The 21,063-nt window shown below is 40.4% G+C and overlaps 1 protein-coding gene and 1 long non-coding RNA gene across 3 annotated transcripts in view; one reads left to right on the top strand and one right to left on the bottom strand.

Annotated features, from left to right (window-relative positions):
- Positions 1-1,681: 1,681 nt before the first annotated feature.
- Positions 1,682-19,787, bottom strand: LOC126949977 (uncharacterized). Its single transcript, XR_007724017.1, has 3 exons — positions 19,715-19,787; positions 9,310-9,408; positions 1,682-2,333 (listed from the first exon to the last, which is right to left on the bottom strand). It is a non-coding gene; the product is annotated as an uncharacterized LOC126949977 (long non-coding RNA).
- Positions 19,788-19,849: 62 nt separating this feature from the next.
- Positions 19,850-21,063, top strand: part of GLCCI1 (glucocorticoid induced 1) — a 133,138-nt gene continuing 131,924 nt past the window's right edge. For both annotated transcript variants that reach the window (XM_050782957.1, XM_050782958.1), the window contains exon 1: positions 19,850-20,960. In XM_050782957.1, the coding sequence (XP_050638914.1) occupies positions 20,513-20,960 (448 nt within the window). In that variant the 5' untranslated portion in view covers positions 19,850-20,512. The remainder of the gene's footprint in view (positions 20,961-21,063) is intronic.

Genomic DNA, 21,063 nt, shown 5'->3' on the forward strand with positions numbered 1-21,063 from the left:
TACGCATTTAAGTGAATTGCCCTCTTCTGTGGCCTGGCCAGAGAAGGCAAATTGCAAGTGTATGCATATATTGTCAACACATAGAAATGTGTAGAAGTCACCATGTCTATCAATAGGGAGGGAAGATTATTTCTTCTACATTAGCTTGTGGGCCCCCACTGTCTCATGTAGGGCTAACTCTAAATTGGGCTTTGTGGCTGGACTGGATGGTGCCTGTAACTTTGTAGGAAAAAAATTAAGCCAATGCATCTTTGAAGATACATCCTTAACTATGCCAGCTGTACTTTACAGTACCCACTGTTTAACTGTGAAAAAAAAGGGGGGAAGGGGAAATGCTATCATACTTATTGCTTTTTAAAATTACTGCAAATGCAATACATGCTTACTATGGCAAAATTTAGAAACACAGATGAGGAAAAAACAAACTCAGATACTTTCCATTCCAAAATAACAACTTGTGACACACCCTTCCAAGCCTTATCTACATACCTGTATATGATGTGTGTGTGTGCATATATATTCATCTTTTTAAAACAATAAGTTTTGGGTTTAAATCTGCCATAGTACTAACTAATTGACTACTATGTTCCTTTAACTTAAGCTCTCTGAAGCCCTTATTGAAGAACTGATGCTGTTTTGGGCTGATATAAATAGGGTGACAAAAATGCTTTAGTTATGTTTTAAAAAATACATTTACTTTACATGAATCTTATGAGGTTATAGATCTTTTAAAAGTACAAGACCTTTTACAGTCAAACCATGGATAAATATAATGCCTGGAAAACGTATTATATCTGTTATTATGGACATTATTAAGGTAAATGAATCTTTTCCAGGGGTTGCCGTGTATCATTGAATTCTAGCACAATACAAAGGGATTTTTTTCTTGGCACCACTTAAAATAATGGCACAATTTATGATGGTATCTTAGATTTGATGAAGTATTTAATCAAATCATGAGGTATTGGATGAACTGTCTTCAATAGGGACATCATAGATGTTTTAATATTTGTGAATTATCTTAGGATAAGCTGGAAAATGCTAAAGAAACATTCATGAGAATGTCTGGTCTTGTGAGCAAAAAGGAAAAGCATTGTCAGGAGGAACTTTAAGCTTTAAGTGGTGCCAAGAAAAACGATGCTGCCAATTAAACAACAACAAGCCATTCATTTAAAATTTTATCCAAATTTCAGGGCCGGGTGCAATGGCTCACACCTGTAATCCCAGCACTTTGGGAGGTCGAGGTGGGTGGATCACCTAAGGTCAGGAGTTCGAGATCACCCTGGCCGACATGGTAAAACCCTGTCTCTACTAAAAATACAAAAATTAGGTTGGCGTGGTGGCAGGGGCCTGTAATCCCAGCTACTGGAGAGGCTGAGGCAGAAGAATCGCTTGAATCGGGGAGGTGGAGGTTGCAATGAGCCGAGATTGTGCCATTGCACTCTAGCCTGGGTAACAAGTGTGAAACTCCATCTCAAAAATAAATAAAATAAAATAAAATAAAATTTTATCCACATTTCAGAGATGTTAAAATGTAAAAAGTTTCTTATAATAAATAAACCATGGCATTTATTTAACACCTACACATTTCATAGACAGTATTCAGTCATACACCATGAACAGATTTTTAGTACCCACTACATAATAGGTTATGAACAGAGAAGTTCCAAATTAGAATGGCTATCTTTGACATTTAATTCATTTATTTATTTTTGGATTGAAATAAGAACAAAAATGTTCATATTTTAACATTTATGTTTCTATAGAGAATATTCTGTTTCCATACCTTACATTGCAGTCTCTAAGTGGGAGCAGAAGCCTTCCATGTGATCTTGAGTGTCTTTATCTCCTTGTAATTTGTCCTCAGAGATAACAAAATTCTCAGTTAGACTGCCCTTTTACCTTAAGAAGCATGACTCAGTTCTTTCCTTGCATCTTCAGGCTGCCAGTTAGTGACTTAATTCAGTTTTAATAAATTCATCAGGCTTGGAAAATGCAGATTCATTCCAATTTATGTGTATTATATCTTTTGCTGGGCCAGTCTAATCACCAGATTTTACAGATGAAGAATGTGAAACTCAAGCCAGTTAACTGATTCGTCCCTAATCATTGAGAAGGGGTTTTTTCCCTGTCACAGATAGTCTGTCCAACACAAAGTCCTGTTCTCTTGAAGCCTCCCTTAGTCTTAACAGATCCAAATATGTTCTTTCAGTTGCCTGAGAAATCCATTTTCTTCTAAATTTTCTGAAATCAAAATTCATCCTCTTTTTAACATTCTGCCCTGTATTGGCAGATCCTGTCTAGTTTCCAAATTTGCAGTCATACATTTTTCCCTAGGGAAGAGAAATAGATATCCCCTATTTATCCACAAGAGTAATATATACATACAACCACTACTTCGTCAAATATAAATTAGCTGTAAGTGGGAGAAGGTAAGGGAACAAACTTTCATAGACTCCCATCCTTTCCCCCTTTGAATTTTTACCTTGAATTATCTTGCTTTCTTGCTTTAAAATGGATTATCTGTAAAGCATGTGATAGAAACAGAAAGAAACATAAAATAAATGTTTAAAATGTGAAATTTTCATTAAGTTAAAGAATCACACTGAGCCTATGCAAGAAAGTATGGGACCCTATCATCATTGGTGGAATCAGTTTATCCAGCTGTGTCCTAAATGATTATGGTTTATTGAGCCACCTCTGAGCACCTCCCCGTCTTCCCCAGTGTCCTGCTTCCTTGGGCCAAAAATAAACCTGTTAGCTGGAAAACAAGCTAGATGAGTGTATTAGTCCATTCTTGCATTGCTATAAAGAACCAAAGACTGGGTAATTTATAAAGAAAAGAGGTTTAATTGGCTCACAGTTTCACAGGCTATACGGAGCATGATGCTGGCATCTGCTCAACTTCTGGAGAGGCCTCAGGAAACTTACAGTCATGGCAGAAAGCAAAGGGCAAACAAGCACTTCACATGGCCAGAGCAGAAGGAAGAGAGATATAGAGGGGAGATGCCACACACCTTTTTTTTTTTTTCGAGATGAAGTTTTGCTCTTGTCGCCCAAGCTGAAGTGCAATGGTGCGATCCTGGCTCACTGCAACCTCTGCCTCCTGGATTTAAGAGATTCTCCTGTCTCAGCCTTCTGAGTAGCTGGGCAAGGCTTGACATAACCCAGAACAATATTGAGGTCAGGTGCTGTGGCTCATGACTGTAATCCCAACACTTTGGAAGGCTGAGGCAGACAGATCACTTGAGCTAAGGAGTTTGAGACCAGCCTGGGCAACATAGTAAAACCCCATCTCTACCAAAAATACAAAAAATTAGCCAAGTGTGGTGGTGTGCATCTGTGGTCCCAGCTACTAGGGAGGCTGAGATGGGAGGATCACCTGAGCCTGGGAGGCAGAAATGGCAGAGAGCAAAGATCATGCCAATGCATTTCAGCCTAGGTGACAGAGTGAGACTGTCTCAAAAAAATAGAAAATAAAATATATTGAGACAAGTCTGTGGTGTGTGTGTGTGCCCAAATGGACAATGATATTTGCAAAGAACTTAGATGTGCTTTTTCTTTGTATTATAGTAAAGGACATAGCTAATTTCAAGGCTGCTTTTAATCACAAATAAAACTAAAAATTATCTCCAGAGAGACAAATATAATAAATAATTACATTAAAATAAAAATTCAAATAACATTGTAATTACAAAGTTCTAACATTTTATTGATATTGCAAACATTTTTGGTAATATAAACAGAAAAAATGATTTTAAAAATTGAATTATATTATGACTTCATTTCCTGTTTTCATTACTCATTAAAACCTTGATAAGTATGGAGAATGAAATGAGCTATATAATTACGATGTGTCAAAGTTTCCTTTAGATGCCATCTACATTAACTGCAAGACTATTTTAAAACTAAGTATGTGTGCCAGGTGGCTGATAGGAAATTCTTAGATCGACAACCATTTTTTTGCAGAATTTTTCTGTTCTTTAGCTAACAATAAGAACATAACTAACAAGATAACATTTATTGAGTGCTTACTATATTCTAGGCACTGAGCTAGGCCTAGCTTTAGAAGTATGATTTTATTTACATCTTAAGCTGTAAGAACCCCATGAGCTAGGTATGATTATTACCTTCATTTTATACACATAGTATCATGTGCTTAGCTGTGTGTCTTCTGTGTGCCTTCTGAGTAGAGGGTTTTAGGCAAGGGCTAAAAGAATTCTGATAGTTATATATGATAGTTTAGCATAATAAGAAATTATGGCCAGATGCAGTGGCTCACACCTGTAATCCCAGCACTTTCGGAGGTTTAGACAGGCGGATTGCTTGAGGTCAGGAGTTCAAGGCCAGCTTGGGCAACATGGCAAAACCCCATCTCTACAAAAAACACAAAAGTTAGCCAGGTGTTGTCGTGCATGCCTGTTGTCCCAGCTACTCAGGTGGCTGAGGTGAGAGGTCACGTGAGCCTGGGAGACAGAGGTTGCAATAAGCCATGATTGTGACACTGCACTCCAGCCTGGGCAACAGAGTGAGACTCTATCTCAAAAAAAAGAAAGAAATTATATGAAAAGCTGATTTTATTTCCAGTGTTGGACAGAGTGACAGTTTGCTGCTAACAATGGGCTCTATGCTATTTAATAAATTCTTCCTCACCCTATACAAAATTCCATTCCTAATACAATGTTATTCTATTCTAAATTTTAAAACCTTTGCAGAAAATCATTTTACGTGTGTGTGTGGTATGTGCAAAGCATTCTTTCTAATAATATATGTAGGACATGTTCAGTTTAGAAAAATGTAAAGAAGACCAGAGATGAAAATAAAAGTCATCCTTTATCCCATTAACCACAGGGAACTACTATTAATGTTTTGGCATATGTTCTCTCAGTTGTTTTTATATATGCATATGTAAATATATATTTAAATTCAATTAGAAACATACTTTACAGTTGAGTTTGGTTTTTCTGGTTTTTTAAATTCACTTGATAATATGTCATCGACATTTTCTTATGTCATTAAAATTTCTTCCACATAATTCTAACAATAACACAAAATTTCATTATATGGATATACTCTAATTTATTAGACTAATTTCTCAATGTTGGATATTTAAGTAGGCGGAGGAAACTTTAAATATAAATAGCTAAAGTCTTACTCATGCTATAGGCCTCAGATCTTTAATGATTAAAAAAATGTGCCCAGTAAAAGCCTTGGACTAAAGCTCTATTGATCTGAATTTTAATCTAAAATTGCAGGGCTGAAGGTGGCCTCAGAGGAATATAGTCCATTTTTCTATTTTCAGACAGGACTGTATCACTATCCTAGATATATGTCTCTAGAAACTATTCTTGAATTTAATGATAGCAGAAAGTTTCATAACACTGCCCAATGTAGCACTACAGTGAGTTGGTCCTGTAGCACAGACTCTGGAAGTAAACAGACCCTAAGACCAAATACGAGGTAAAGGACTTTGACCTTTGACTTTAACCTTGACTTTTCTACCTCCTCATTCTTGGTTTCTATCAGTCTTGCAGGGTATCTGTGAAGATTCCATGAGATAGTATACATAGAGTGCATAGCAGTGTGAATGCTGAACATATGCTTTTATTTACCCTGTTCCTCTTAAATCTTTAACTAATTTCCTTACATTCTTTCTATGATGAAAAATCCCCAAACACCAATATCTATGGCACTAAATATACCTGAAGGCCATGACTAACCCCTCCTTGAACTTCTTCTGCAAACTAAATAAAGCTAAATCATTTGACTTTTTCTAGAGTCTACATCCATAATTCTTTATTAAATGTAAGACCATCCTAAATTGTGGGACCCCAAATTAGGCAGGATTTATTATAATTGCTCTGGGTGGTGATAGAGATTGTGGTGTAAGGTGTAAGAGTACACCTTATTTATTGTTATGTTGATGCCACTATAGCAAGAACTTGCTGGATTCTTATTTTAATTTCTTTCTCTCTTTTTCTTTCTTTCTTTCTCTCTTTCTCCTTTCCTTTCCTTCTTTTTTTTTAATTTTTTTTTTTTTTTTTTTTTTTTTTTTTTTTTTTTTTTTTTACAGACATGGGATCTCACTCAGGCTGGAGTGCAGTGGCACTATCATAGCTCACTGCAGCCTCAAACTCCTGGACTCAAGTGATGATTCTGCCTCAGGCTCACAAATAGCTGGGACTATAGCCATGCACCACTACGCTTGGCAAATTTTTAAATTTTTTTTTTAGAGATGGGGTCTTATTATGTTGCCCAGGCTGGTCTCAAACTTCTTGTCTCAAGCAATCCCTCCTGCCTCAGCCTCCCAAGCTGTTGGGATTACAAGTGTGAGCCACAATGCTTGGCTTGAATTCTTAAAAAGAACTTATGATGTAATTAACTCGGGTTGTACTTGTAGCCCATCATGACAAGGATGACTGCTTTTCTGTGCTGCACTTATTTCTTGGTTCTGATTCTTTATCTTACTTAGAAGCAGCTCCTTCATTGTTTCAAGTTGGTTTCATTAATTTGAGTCAGTTTTACTCCTATGGGGTTATCTACATACTCTTTCTTTTTTGTTACTTGTTTTGTTAATTTTGATTACATTTAGAGGCAAATGAATTTATGTGCACTTCCTCAGATCACGGTGAAACCATGACACATCTATGTGGTAAAGTATAGCTATGACATAGAAATAAAGGGTACCTCTTTTTAAGCAGTTTTCTCTTAATGTAAGTCCAATAGTGCTGAAATTGTCTTCAGACTTACAAGTTTGAGTATATTTTAGTATGTCATCTGTGTGGATTATGAATTTGTAGGCTTTGGGTCTGAAACCTGTAATTATCAATGTTTGAAAGACATCTGTGAAGGTGAGGATATGGAGACAATTAGCCAAACGTTAGATATATAATTACCACACCCTGCCTCCCAATCAGGAATTCTGGATATTTAAAACAAATTAGGACCTTTACACAGGCCCTTCTCTTATCAGGGTGCATCATCGGGTTGCCCTGAATGTAGGTAATCAATCTCTTAGGCAGTAAGTGTCCTCTCTTGCATATACTATTAGCTCACAGGTCTTTCAAAGACCAAGGTGGAAAAGATCCATGCCTCTCAATTACATCCCTGGCTCTTGCTACAGAGGCAATTTTTATAGTGAAGAAAAAACACTGGGGAAAAAAGTCACCCAATTTTTATAGTGAAGGAATCAGAAGACCTGACTTCTACTTGTAGTCTCTCATGTGCTATCTGTGACCCCAGCCAAGGTTGTGGGCCTCCATTTCCCCATCTGCCAAATGGAGACAGCATACATGTTCTAACGTCACAGAATTGTTGCCGTGATACAAAAAAGTCATAGATCTGAAAGTGCATATAAAAGTTCTGTGAAGTTTCTATAAAGTAGGGAAAAAATCATGCAGAGTCACATCATTTCCTTGGAATTTTGAACATTTGTTTCTCTTCCCATCTATGGCTAAGTACTACATATATATGTTTTTGATATTTATGAAACCATTGAATACATAGTTACACTATGAATAGTTATGACTGGAAAGTATTGATAAAAATGACAAAATTCCTTGTTATTGATAATTAATAAAGGAACTAATCCTTTCAAGGGTAAAGGTACTTAGACTTGGCTCACAGCACTTATGCTCTAACTGATTTTCTTTAAAGAAAACTCCTGAAGAGTTTTCTAAGCACAAGTGAAGCGAGATTGGACCCTGAGTACAGAAAGTGGGCAGCTAAAGCTTCTTTCCTCAATAACAAGTTTAAGTGCCTTATTTATTTTTGTATTATTAAGTGACACTTGTAAAAATACTTTGTTGAGTAATGGTGCTGTGGCAAAACTAAAGTTTATTTAGGACACTGCTCCGCCCAAGGTGAGCAATTAAAGCAGGTATGTAAACCTACTCCCCTGGGCTCCTCCACGCAACCTCTTGAGTAGTGCTAGAAATGAAAAAGGGTGTGGGGCAAGGCACATGGCATGGCTGGGGGTGAGAAGAAGTTGGAAGGGCAAGAGGAGACCCCATGAAAGAATGAAAAAAGTGTGAAGGTTGATAGGGAATCTCTAACTAAAAATGGATTCTAACTGATGACTGATATCACCATGTCAAGTTAATACAAATTTAGGTGGCATAAGATTGATTAAAAAACAAACAACAAAAAAATTCTTTTTCCCGCACGGTATAATAATAGCCATCTTATTTTAAATGTAGCCAGGAAGGGTTGTGTTTGTTCGTGTGATCAGGTTTCCTCACTTCCCACACCTGGGGAAGTATCAGCTAATATTGGTTTAGCACTAATTTATACCTGATGGTCAGGATCAACTAGAATGGAGAAAAACTGGTACAAATTAGAGGGGCTCTGTGGTCCCAGAAAGCAGTCCCACAATGGGCTGCGACTATTGTGTATCAATACAAATCAGTTTTTCTAGGAGGAAATGGAAAGAAATTTTTCAAGGACCCGAATCTATTCTCAGTTGCTGTACTGCTAGTGTGCTCAAGATTTTATTTAAAAATCTTAGATTTTACTATGTTTAGTTTATTAATCTGAGAGTTAAGCAACTAGAAGCAGAACAGGCTTTAAAATATCTGACTCATTATTATAAATAATAACTGTTAGCCAGTCAGGTCCATTTCCCTTTTCCTCAGTGAAATTTGCTATAATTAAAAAAATCTATAACCCAGTCTCATATTTTCAAATACCACTGTAGATTATTTGGAACCATAGAATTAGATACAAATCATGTAAAATGAATAGACCTCTTAGATATTTTTTAAAAAAAAAATTCTACAGGTAGAATTTTAAAAGCTGTTTTCTTTTGGTAATTTCCATGAATTGATGTCAGGTATCAATGTTTCTATGTATTTGGCTGAAAATGGAGATAATATTTTGGTCCTGCAATTATACTTGGTAAACTTTTATTTATTTCGAATCTACTGTTTTGCAAATTTGCCTGATCATAAAGATCACCTGAGAAACTTGTTAAAAATTATACAATCCTAACCCTCCAATCAGCAGACTAGCTGAATTAGACTCTCCAGGAAAGGGGACTGAAATCTGTGTTTTTAGCAAGGGACCCAGATATGCCTGATGGTCTCACATGTTTGGAAAACACAGTTTTGTTTCCTTGTCATATTCCTCATGATGCCAGAGCTCTTCAACCCTATATTCGCTTCTGACTATCTTACTCTTCACTGATTGTACTGTTTTCTACTCCACCCTTCCTGTATTAATTTGTTTTGTGCTGCTGTAACAGAATACCACGGTCTGGGCAATTTATAATGATACCACACACTGGGTAATTTATAATGAACAGAAACTTACTGGCTCACAGTTCTGGAGGCTGTGAAGTCCACTATCAAGGTGCCAGCAGTTGGTGAGGTTCTTCTTGTGGCATCATCCCATGGCAGAAGGTGTCACATGCTGGAAGAGCAAAAAGAGAGAGAGAGAGAGAATGAATAAAAGGGGTGAACCCACTCCCATGATAATGGCAATAATCCATTCATAAGGGCAGAGTCCTTATTACCTAATCACCACTTAAATGTGCCACCTCTTAATACTATTACAATGGCAATTAAATTTCAACATGAGGGGGTGGGGGCAGAAAGAAAGAAAAAAAATTCAACATGAGTTTTGGAAAGGACGAACATTCAAACCATAGCACCATCAAAGAAGTAAGGCACACTTAATCAGCCACTATGGCCTTTTGTAGCAGTGAGTGTCTGCTATGGTGGTAGTGGAAAGCAAGTCTTGGGCAGGGAGGTAAGGGATGGAATGAAGGGTTGGAAGTATGGTTCAGAAAAGTCTTTCAAGAGATTCTGATCTTCTCCTTGACAATTGGTTTGTAGATGACTTTGCTACCTTCTGAAGTGGCCACACTCAACCTCCCTTTGCTCTATCCAAAACTTTGTCTTACTTTTGACCTCTTATCCTCCTTCCTTCCTGTAGTAGAAGGGGAAACATTGTGCCTTTTTGTCAATGTTGTGCTCTTGATCAAATCCTCTAATGCTAATAGAAACTAAATCTATTAATCTTCTTCCCCATTCAAACACTTCTTGATTTTTTTCTCCTTTGGCTTCTTTGGCTTATGGGTATATCAATAGACATTTTTTTCTCTTTTCTTTTTTTTTTTTGAGACAAAATTTCACTCTTGTTGCCCAGGCTGGAGTGCAATGGCATGATCTTGGCTAACCGCAACCTCCGCCTCCTGGGTTCAAGCAATTCTCCTGACTTAGCCTCCCGAGTAACTGGGATTACAGGCATGCGCCACCACACCTGGCTAATTTTGTATTTTTAGTACAGATTGGGTTTCTCCATGTTGGTCAGGCTGGTCTTGAACTCCCAACCTCAGATGATCTACCCGCCTTGGCCTCCCAAAGTGCTGGGATTACAGGCGTGAGCCCCGCGCCTGGCCTCTCTTTTCTTTTAAACCAAACTAACATGTACTTTCTTTGGTTCTGCTGAACCCCAAGATCCCATTTTATATCATGCCTTATTTTAACTGTTAAACTTCTTAAAAGGAATATTCTGCATTGATGCATCTACCTTCTTACCCATCTTGTTAACTTAGTTGTAACCTGGCTTCAATTGGGCCATATTTTATGAACACTATTGGCTTGAACATGATCAGTGATGAGATCCAGTGCTTTTTGCTTAGCTCTTAAACTGCTTTCCCATTCAACAGCATGTGACATTACTGACCACCTTATCCTTTCCAAAGCTGCATCAATTAGTGGTCATTTGATATAAGAGCAGAAACCTACTCAAATTATTGAAATGACAAAAGGGATCTGAGTATAAGACTATAGGAAACTCCAGTGAGCTGAGATCTGGCCACTGCACTCCAGCCTGGGCGACAGAGCGAGACTCCATCTCAAAAAAAAAAAAAAAAAAAAAGACTATAGGAAACTCTCCAGAGAAAGTATAGTAGGACTGTACAAGGACTGGAATAATGAACGATGAAGCCATCAGCAACAAGTAAAGTTATAACAAGTAATTATTGAACACGTGGTATATCCTAGGAACTCCATAGGTGTTAAGTGATCAAGCAGTGAACAGAAGAGACAAACAAGGTCGCTACCTCCAGAGACTTTACAATCTAGTAGGAAAGACTTGCCATTAGGAGGTAAACAAATGTCTATTGACAACTTTTAATGAGCAAAATAGATGGAAAAAAACTGACTTAATGATAGATTATTATAGGTTATTAGTGATGGGTGAGGACTCAGGAAGGACATTCTAAGACGTGGCATTTCAAGGGAATTGAGGAGCAGGGAGGTAGAAGAAGTGATTTAGGCAGAGGATACACCTGTATGCAGGCCAGGCAGGAGTGTTTCAGGGGAAGTGAAAGGAGGCATTGTGGCTGGAACTGAAAAGGGGAGGAGGAGAGTAGAGCAAAAGTAGTCAGGTATTTTAAGGACTTTGGATTTCATTGCAACGTTATTGGAAGACACTGAACCCCTTTTTCTTTTCTTTTTTTTTTTTTTTTTTTTTTTTTTTTTTTGAGACGGAGTCTCACTCTGTTGCCAGGCTGGAGGGAAGTGGCACGATCTCGGCTCACTGCAACCTCCACCTCCCTGATTCAAGTGATTCTCCTGCCTCAGCCTCCCGAGTAGCTAGACTACAGGCACGTGCCACCATGCCCAGCTAATGTTTGTATTTTTAGTATTGACGGGGTTTCACCATGTTGACCAGGATGGTCTTGATCTCTTGACCTCGTGATCCACCTGCCTTGGCCTCCCAAAGTGTTGGGATTACAGGCATGAGCCACCGCATCCGGCCGACACTGAACATTTTATATTTTTTATTTATTTTATTTATTTTTTTGAGACGGAGTCTTGCTCTGTCGCCCAGGCTGGAGTGCAGTGGCCAGATCTCAGCTCACTGCAAGCTCCGCCTCCCAGGTTCACGCCATTCTCCTGCCTCAGCCTCCGGAGTAGCTGGGACTACAGGCGCCCGCCACCTCGCCCGGCTAGTTTTTTGTATTTTTTAGTAGAGCCGGGGTTTCACCGTGTTAGCCAGGATGGTCTCGATCTCCTGACCTCGTGATCCACCCGTCTCGGCCTCCCAAAGTGCTGGGATTACAGGCTTGAGCCACCGCGCCCGACACTGAACATTTTTAAGCAGGAAACGTGGCTCAACATATTTCCAAGTTTACCCTGACTGATAAGTAGAAACTAAATGAAAGAAGGCAAGAGTAGAAGCTGGGAGACAAGTTGAGTAGCTGCAGCAATAGATTAGGTAAGAGATGACAGTAGTTTGACTTAATGTAACAGCAGAAGAGATGGAGAGAAGTGGATGGATTAGACATCTATTTATTAAGAACAAATGAGAGGACTAGCTGATGGGTTGGAGGGGTGATGGTGGAGAGAAAAATGAGAAATCAAAAGTATTGTCTAGGTTTCTTGTTTGGAATAACTGGATAGATGGTGAAACCATTTACTGAAATGGGGGAAAAATGGGGACAATTTTCTCAGAGGTTAAGAGAAAGCAGGAATATGGAAATTAAGATTTTAGTTCCATTTTAGACACATTCACTTGAAGTAAGTATTCATGGGGACTTGACATATCAAACAGACAACTAGATATACAAATATGAATCTTGGAGAGTTTCATTTAGGAGTTGCCAGCATTTTGTAGTATTTAAAGCCATGGGAATGTCTAAGATTACCAAGAAGATGAGTTTACAGAGAAGCAAGCAGAGAACAGAGCCCAATTTTTAGAGGGGACTAGAGGAGGAAGAACCTGAAGAGCACTGAGCAGTAGTGGTTAGAGAAGTAGGAAAGAGAACAGGTGAGTACAGTGTCCTAGACTCCTATAGAAGATTTTTTTTTTTTTTTAAAGAACTGAGCCTGACCAGCTATGTGGAAAACTGCTAAAAGCTGGAATAGGAAGAGGTCCCAGAAATATCCACTGGGTCTGGCAGTATGGAGGCAGTTGATGTTGATTAGCAGTTTTCAGTGGCATGAAGCCAGATTGGAATAGACTAAATAGGAAAATAGTAGATTAATAGGATTAAATAGGAAATCAGAAGTAACATGTAGACATCTCTGTCAAGAAGTGTTGCTGGGACAAGATCAAAGAATTTGGACCGTAGATGGAAAGGGATGGCAGAAGAATCTTTGTTTTGCCTTTTAAAATAAATGTTGGCATAACAGCATGTTCAAACATTACCGGGAAAAATCAATAATTTGATGATGAAGAAGATGGAGATAATAACTGCAGAAATGAAGTCCCTGAGAGACAAGAGGGACAGAATTTAAATCAGAAGTGGAGAAGATGGCTTTCGATAGGAAAGGAGAACATGTATTACCTGTACAGAAAGGAAAAAGAAATGGATCCAAATGTTGAAAAAATCATAGATTTAATGGTGGGACTATAGTGGAGATGTATCAGCAGGAATGGGGCTGGAGTTGGGGTGGTTTTGGAGGATTGAATAAAATGCATAAGAAACAAAATAATCATCATGGGAAAGTGAACTTCCTCTCAGACTGTCTCCCTCTTTCTGGTCACCTGGTCTGATTTCTCCTTCTTTCTGTAACTCACTTCATTCTTTTCTCTCAGAAGGCAGGTTTCCTCTGCTTCTGTGTTCCCGTGACAGAAAATGGCCACTCCATGCACAAGTCTTTATAGAAAAACATTTTATTTCTTCATTTCAAATTCCCAAAGGAGAAAATTTAATTGGCCCAGCTTTAGTCAGTTGTTGAACTCAGGTGAAATCAACCATGGCCAGAGGATTTGGTACATACATAGCTGTCAGGCCCAAACCCTCTATGTGTTGGGGGAGGATTGGTTCTCAGAGAAGAGGGATATTAGTTTGTCAGATGCCCCATGAAGCATCTACCAAACTTATTTTCTGAGACTCTGAACTCTGTTTTGTTAAGGAAGGAGTACTTCTGCCCTGCCTTCTTTTCTAGTATTGTTTTCTTTCGTTTTTTTTTTTTTTTTTTTTTTTTTACTTTTCCTTCCATGACTCATGTATAAATTTTCACAATTCTGTTTTTCACCCTCTTTTTATTTCTATGCTTTTCTCCTTTGCCAAGTTCATTTGTGATCATGGCTTCAACTACCACATGGACATGGATAGCCCCCAAATCTATATCTCTTGTTTTCTCGATTTCACTGTCATTTAACAGCTGTCTCCATTTGAATATTCTCTGGTTATTTTATTTATAGCTGAACTCATTATCTTTTCACCAAACCTCCTCCTTCCCTTAGCTGCCCTGTTTGTGTTAAAGCCATGACTGTCTTCTCAGGCATCCAAGCTTGAATCTTCACAACTGTCTGGGGTTCTCCTTTCAAAGTCCACATGATCATCAGCTGAGAAGGAACATGACTTTCACCTTATTTCCCTCTCCATGTCCTTTGTCATTCCCCTAACTCATGTCACCTAAACTAATGTGGAGTATTCTCTAAACCTTCTACATCATCTTCCAACCATCAATCTCTAATTCATGTTGTAAGCAATTCTTGAATTAATCTTCATAAAGCACAGCTCCACTCATGTTCTCTTCACCCATTCAAGAATCTTCAACAGCTCTTCACTGCATATCCAATAAAGTGCAAGCCTTACCTGGCAACCAAGGGCCTCCATGACCTGTCATCAACAGGCCAAGACTTATCTTCCATTAACCATCAGCCAAAGACAGACTGTCCAATCATCTTCTGCCTGGTTTTATGCATTCCTACCTACATGACTTCTTCATACTCTTCTTCCTGAAGCCTTTTCTCAAGTGAGCTTTCCCTTCCCTCACTTCCATAATACTCTATTTACATCTTTTTTTATGCAAGGCAAATCTGTAGATATGGCTTTCGCTTTGTTGGCATATCTTTTTACTCCTATTTACCAAAGTGTGAGAACAGGTAAACCCAACAGAGTGTAAAACAGTGTCTGACACTTCACAAACATTCAATAAGTAACCTGATAAGGAGTTGCTATGGCTTGATGCTAGTATTGTTGCTACTAAGCCCCCAATTAGGCTTATTAGGGGCATTAATATGGACCTTTTCAATAAGATGCTGAGTAGGGCACTCTGAAAATTGTGTTTCAAAAAGTTTAAAATAAGAAAAATAAACTTCTCTAGTCCAGCACTGCTGATGAATTGATGGCACCCTAACAACAGTCCCTCAACACACTTACTCATGTGGCAAAAAATAAGATTTGGCCACATAGGAAGACACTTATGACATACTTTAATGACTTGAAACTCTCATTAAAAAATAACATTATGATAATCAAACATATTCCCTTCATAGGATTACTATTGCTTTCATGTATTATGAACACTCTGTTTGGGACTAAAACAAATAGAATGTCACAGCATGGAAAGAGAATATTTATAGTTCTTTGGCCCCCAAGTTTTACCTGTGAATGTGCTGACTTTATATAATATAGTATTTTAGTTAAATGGTGAGAGTATTATGCAGCAGCTTAAGATGCATAGGAGGTGCCATTGGCATCATAGTTGGCAATTGGAGCTGCTGTGGAGATGAAAACTGAAAAACCAGGGGTTTTCATTACTGTTTTCTATTTTTGAGAAATAACTGTACACTTATTCTTGATGACCTTGCAGTTAAAAATAAAATATCTATTACTATTGCTTCTTCTGAACTTCTTTTAGAAACAAAGTTTTCATTATTTACATATAATAGTCTTGCCTACTTAATTATCATTTATTTTCAGTTCCTTTACATAGGCCTCTTGAGAATAGCTCTTCTTAATAGTGAGCTAGAACTAAATACCAATCAGCAGATGTCACTCCTTAAGTGATCCTCTTCAGTTTGTTTATTTCAGTTATCCTTTTTTTCAACTGCCTTTTCTCCATTGCCAATTCTATTTTCCTTTTTCTTGGAGATAGGTTCCCACTCTGTCACCCAGGCTGGAGTGCAGTGGCGTGATCATAGCTCACTGTAACCTCAAACTACTGGGCTCAAGCAGTCCTCTGCCTCAGCCTTGCCAGTAGTTGGGACTACACCTGGCCCCCATTTTCCATTTTCAACCTCTGATGAGCCTCCAGGAGCCAGTAGGTCTAACAACCATAATACAAGGTATTCTGTCTTTTTAAATGGCAGCTTCAATACAAATATCTGTGTGGTTTACAGTAACCACATCAGATATTTTTCTACTCTGCAACTGTGCTTTTGTAGCAGAGATACACCTGTTACATTTTTTTTTTTTCCCTGAGGAAAAGCACAAGTTTTAGTTCATAAGACAAACACTGGCTAAAATTTGCCACTCTTAACAACATTAAACAAATATTTATTGATCATCTATCATATACTAAGCACTGTTGTGGAGATTCAGCAGTTACAAAACTGATAAAAAGTCTTCAAGGCTGTTCTATTCTAGACAGACAAAGCAAAAAATAATTATAATATATTATGGTTTGGATGCTGATAAGTACTCCGGAAAAAGAGTAGGATAAAGAGCAGGAAAAGCCTAGGGGAGCTTACAATTTTTAAAACAGTGTTCAGGAAAGCTCTCATCATGAAGGTGGTGACATTTGAGTAAAGACCTGATGGAAATGAGTCAGCAAGCCGTGTGGATATCTGGACAAGAACCTTTCAGGCAGAGGGAACACCTTGTGCGAAGGTGCACGTAGGCTGTCACAAGCATTGAGGAGTTTAATTTAAGCATCTGCCAGGGACGAAAATTCAGTCAAGGCTTTTTTGTGGTTGTTGCTATTAGGAATCAATCTACAAGAGAGTTTAATCAGCTTAAGATGAACATCAGTGCAGATCTGTTTAGTGTTCTCTCCCAGCCATGACCTCATTGCAAATACTGACAGCCTGGACTGCCTCTCAGATTTGGATGGGCCTTGGATGCTCAGCCAGGCAAACCCAGATGGAGCTAGAAGTGGAGGGTTTTGGTAGCTCTGTGGGCTCTGTGGCTTCTTCGTCTTATGATCTCTCCACATGGGGCTGCATATAAATCATATGTAACCAATGATTCCAAGTTTTAATTTAACCTAAAATGTAGTCTATTACCATATTTGCACTAAGAAGTAAATATAACAGGATTCTACCTCAGATTAGCTAATGGTAGATCCTTGTCCCACAGATAGCCACGGCATGGGGCTACTGAAACCGAAGTATTTCTCATGCCACCAAATTGTGCCTTCAATTTTGTCTTCTTTACACAGGACAACATAGTAAGAGGTCAATGTTAACCTTAAGCCTTACATAGGATTTTCAGAGATTGTTACACTTACATTCAAGCAGTATGGAAAATTGGCACTAGGCCTAACTACCCCATAGCTAGCAAAATAGCATAACAATGCTCTTCTAGCCTAGCAATCCACATCTCATTCTAGGGGGTTTCCAATTTACTAAGAACATTTTCCTAAAGCTTCTATATATCCTTGGAGCTTACTATCATTCTCAATAAGAATAAAGTATTATCAAGAACCCAACAAATGGACATTTGAAAGCAGGCACTGAGTTTAATTTATTTTAGGCCACCTTTGATTTGTTTGAAGCCTATATTCCTTAAATATGAAGATCGGTACTTACTTCATGAGAATAAAGGTTTAAGAGACAACTAAGGTTTCTACAGCAAAGAGAAGTGACTGAACTTCTAGATTGGTCATAATGACTTACCAGTAACTGATAATAGTGTTTTAAGATCATACTAATTCTGTTTCTCTGTGTGGATTATTTAGATTTGCTTTAGACGTCTAAGTCAGCTGTGGTAGATTTGAAGAAACACAGAAAGTCCTTAAAATATGACTAGATATGTTGTTTTAGATCCAAATTAGATCCAATTGATCATTGTGATTGTGACCGAGTATAAATTTAGAATTATTGTAACCTAATATGTTGAGGTCGTTCCATAAGTATATTTAGGAGTAGCTAGAGATGACATTTCTATAATGCAACTATGCTGTAATCAAAGCAACAACTCAGAAATTTACCTGCATGTAAAATAAAAACCTTAATTTTTTTTTTTTTTTTTGAGACAGAGTGTCATTCTGTCACCCAAGCTGGAGTGCAGTGGTGTGATCAAGACTCACTGCAGCTTTGATCTCCTGACCTTTTGGGCTCAGGTGATCCTCCTACCTCAGCCTCTCTAACTGCGCCCAGCTAGTATTCTTGTATTTTTAGTAGAGTGGGGTTTTGCCATGTTGCCCAAGCTGGTTTCAAACTCCTGAGCTCAAGTGATCCCCTGCCCCTGGCCTCCCAAGGTGCTGGGATTACAGGCATGAGTCACCACACCTGGCCAGCTTTACATATTTTTAATCTGTCAGATTTTTTGTTCTTGCTATTCTAAAAAAGTCACTGAAAAGAAATCATTTATCATTCTTTTTACACACAATATAATGCAGTTTTTAAATTAATGAGGTAGGCCAATTATATAAAATTTGGAAGAGTATAAAGTTTGTATTCATAATTAAAATATGTTATTCTGGAGAACAAAAAAAAAAGTAGTGGTCTGTCTTCATTTGTAGAATTTCCTTTAAACTGATGGAAACTTACCTCACAGATGAGATTTGTGGGCCACTGTCAATACATACTCTACAAATTATGTACCCCACAGCTTTGAGCTGCCAGGCACTATAGCAGAGGGCTTCCTCAGACTCTTGAGCCAGTCTTGAAATTTTTAGCTTCCCATATACTAACTGTGTGATCTCAGGCAAGACAGCTTATTTATGCCACAACTGAGACCACAGTAAGGATAATAATGGTATCTACCTTGTGGATTATATGAGGACTGAATAAATTAACACACATCATGTTCTTAGAATAGCGGCTGGCACATGGTGAATAAACATTAGCTATTATTCTAATATGTGGTAAAGTGAGGAACTATGAAGTACTGCATGAAATTTTTGTATTTTTGTTGAGTTTCATCAATTTTTTTTTTTTACTGAACCCGGTATGCTTTCTGGTCTGAACACACAAGGAAGCAAAGAAAGATGGCTCCTATACGTGAAAGTGACCCCTGCATATAGTGCCTGAAATAAGAGGAAGTTTGTCAGTGTGGGCAGACAGCACGAGTAGACCAATCTGACATTCTGCTTCTCTTTTAACCTCTTGACAATTAATGAAAGTTATCCGATGAAGATCCTTACATTAATTGCTTCTGATTAAGGTTTAAAACCTTGGTTTACTGTGGGATAAATTTAGGTTTTTGATAGTCATCCAAAATTTTTGTACCCTTTCAGTTTCATTGCGGAATAAAAAACAAATTTACCACAATGGATTATTACATTACATCTGGTATTTATTCCTCTCAAGAAGCTATCTGCTTCGGAAAAGGCAGGGGCGCCCTTCATTAATATATCTAGCTGCTGGTGTAATGACGTAAAATTCCTTGTTGACCCCTGCTATTCAGGGTTATTGTCTTGGAACACAGAATTTGATCATCTCTTTTCACTGCATAATTACAAATGTTAGGCTGTAAAAGTATTTTACTTTGTTCAATCCAGGTTCCAGACATTTTGCCTGCTCACCAGAAGTTCTTTTGATTAATAAGGCTACTGGTCACGAAAACTCAGCTTACTAAAATTAGAGGGGAAGAGATCCCGTTTTCTGGTTCTAACTAAAACATCCCACCGGATGCAGGTGTACTTGCAAATTAAAGTTTGCCTCATGAGTCCCGTCTCAAGTCATACAGACGGCCCAGGAGGGTGGAGCCCCTGCAACCTGCCTAGCGCGGCGTTTGCGTGTCTGGGGGTGTCGGGACACGCGCAGGACACACACAATCCAACTTTCCTAGTCTCGCTCTTACCTCAAGGCTGTCAACTTTTTCGCTCCCCACTGCGCGCACAACCCCCACCTCACGCTGCCACCCCCTCACGCCCCACCTTCAAAGTAGGAGACACCATTGTCATTGGACACTCCTTCTCTCACTCCTATTCCAGAACCAATCACTCGAGTTCTGGTGGGGAGCCCCTAAGCCAATGGAAATGCTCGTTGCGGCAGCTGCCGGGTCCTGAGCGCTGGGAGGCGGTGCCGGGGGCGGGGTGCGGCTGGGGCGAATTAGTTGCCATTCGAGTGAGGAGTGGGTAGAAGCGGCGGCGGCGGCGGCGGCGCGGACTCCGAGGAGCGCCAGCACCTCGAGGCCCTTTCTCTCTACCCTGGTCCCCAGAAGCAGGGGTCCCGGCCCTCCCTGCAGCTGACGGGTTCTCCCGTGCGTACAGCCCCGCGAGGGCTGAGGAGAAGGCTGCGAGTGGCCCTCGGGGCTGCGTAAACCGGGCGGTTGCCCTGTCAGCGCGATGCCTGGAGCAGTGGCTTCGGCGGCGGCTCCGGGCTCCTTGCGGCCCCGGCCGTGACCGCCACGCCGAGCCCAGCCGGGCGGTTGGGGCCGTTGGACGTTTGTTTTCGGAGCCTTCCCCTCCCCCCTCGCCGAGGCGGCGGGGGTGTGCGTTGGGGAGGGGGAGCCCCGAGACTCCTCCCCTACAGCGATACCCCTGCCCCTCCCCCTTACACACTCGCACGCACTATCGCGCCGGCTCCCACACGCTCGCGCGCCTCCCGCCCCGCGCCTCCGTGTCGGCCGGCGGCGTCCAGGGCCCGCAGAGCCACCATGTCCACTGCCTCCTCATCCTCCTCCAGTTCCTCTCAGACCCCTCATCCCCCGCCGCAGAGGATGAGGCGCAGCGCCGCGGGGTCCCCGCCCGCCGTCGCCGCAGCCGGGAGCGGGAACGGTGCGGGCGGCGGCGTGAGCTGCGCCCCGGCTGCGGGAGCCGGCCGGCTGCTGCAGCCCATCCGCGCTACGGTGCCCTACCAGCTCCTGCGGGGCAGCCAGCACAGTCCCACGCGCCCGCCCGCCGCCGCTGCTGCCGCCTCGCTGGGCAGCCTTCCGGGGCCCGGCGCGGCCCGCGGCCCCAGCCCGTCCAGCCCGACGCCGCCGCCGGCCGCAGCCCCGGCCGAGCAGGCGCCGCGGGCCAAGGGCCGCCCGAGACGGTCCCCAGAGAGCCACCGGAGGAGCAGCTCACCTGAGAGACGGAGCCCCGGCTCGCCCGTGTGCAGAGGTAGCGAGCCCAACCCTCCCGTCCTCCCGGGCTGCGTCTCCCCGACGGTGCCCTCCGTGGAAACTTCAGCCTCTTCGGGCTTCTCTTTGCTAGTGCATTATCG

Source organism: Macaca thibetana, chromosome 3, assembly GCF_024542745.1.
Source record: "Macaca thibetana thibetana isolate TM-01 chromosome 3, ASM2454274v1, whole genome shotgun sequence".
NCBI lineage: Eukaryota > Metazoa > Chordata > Mammalia > Primates > Cercopithecidae > Macaca > Macaca thibetana.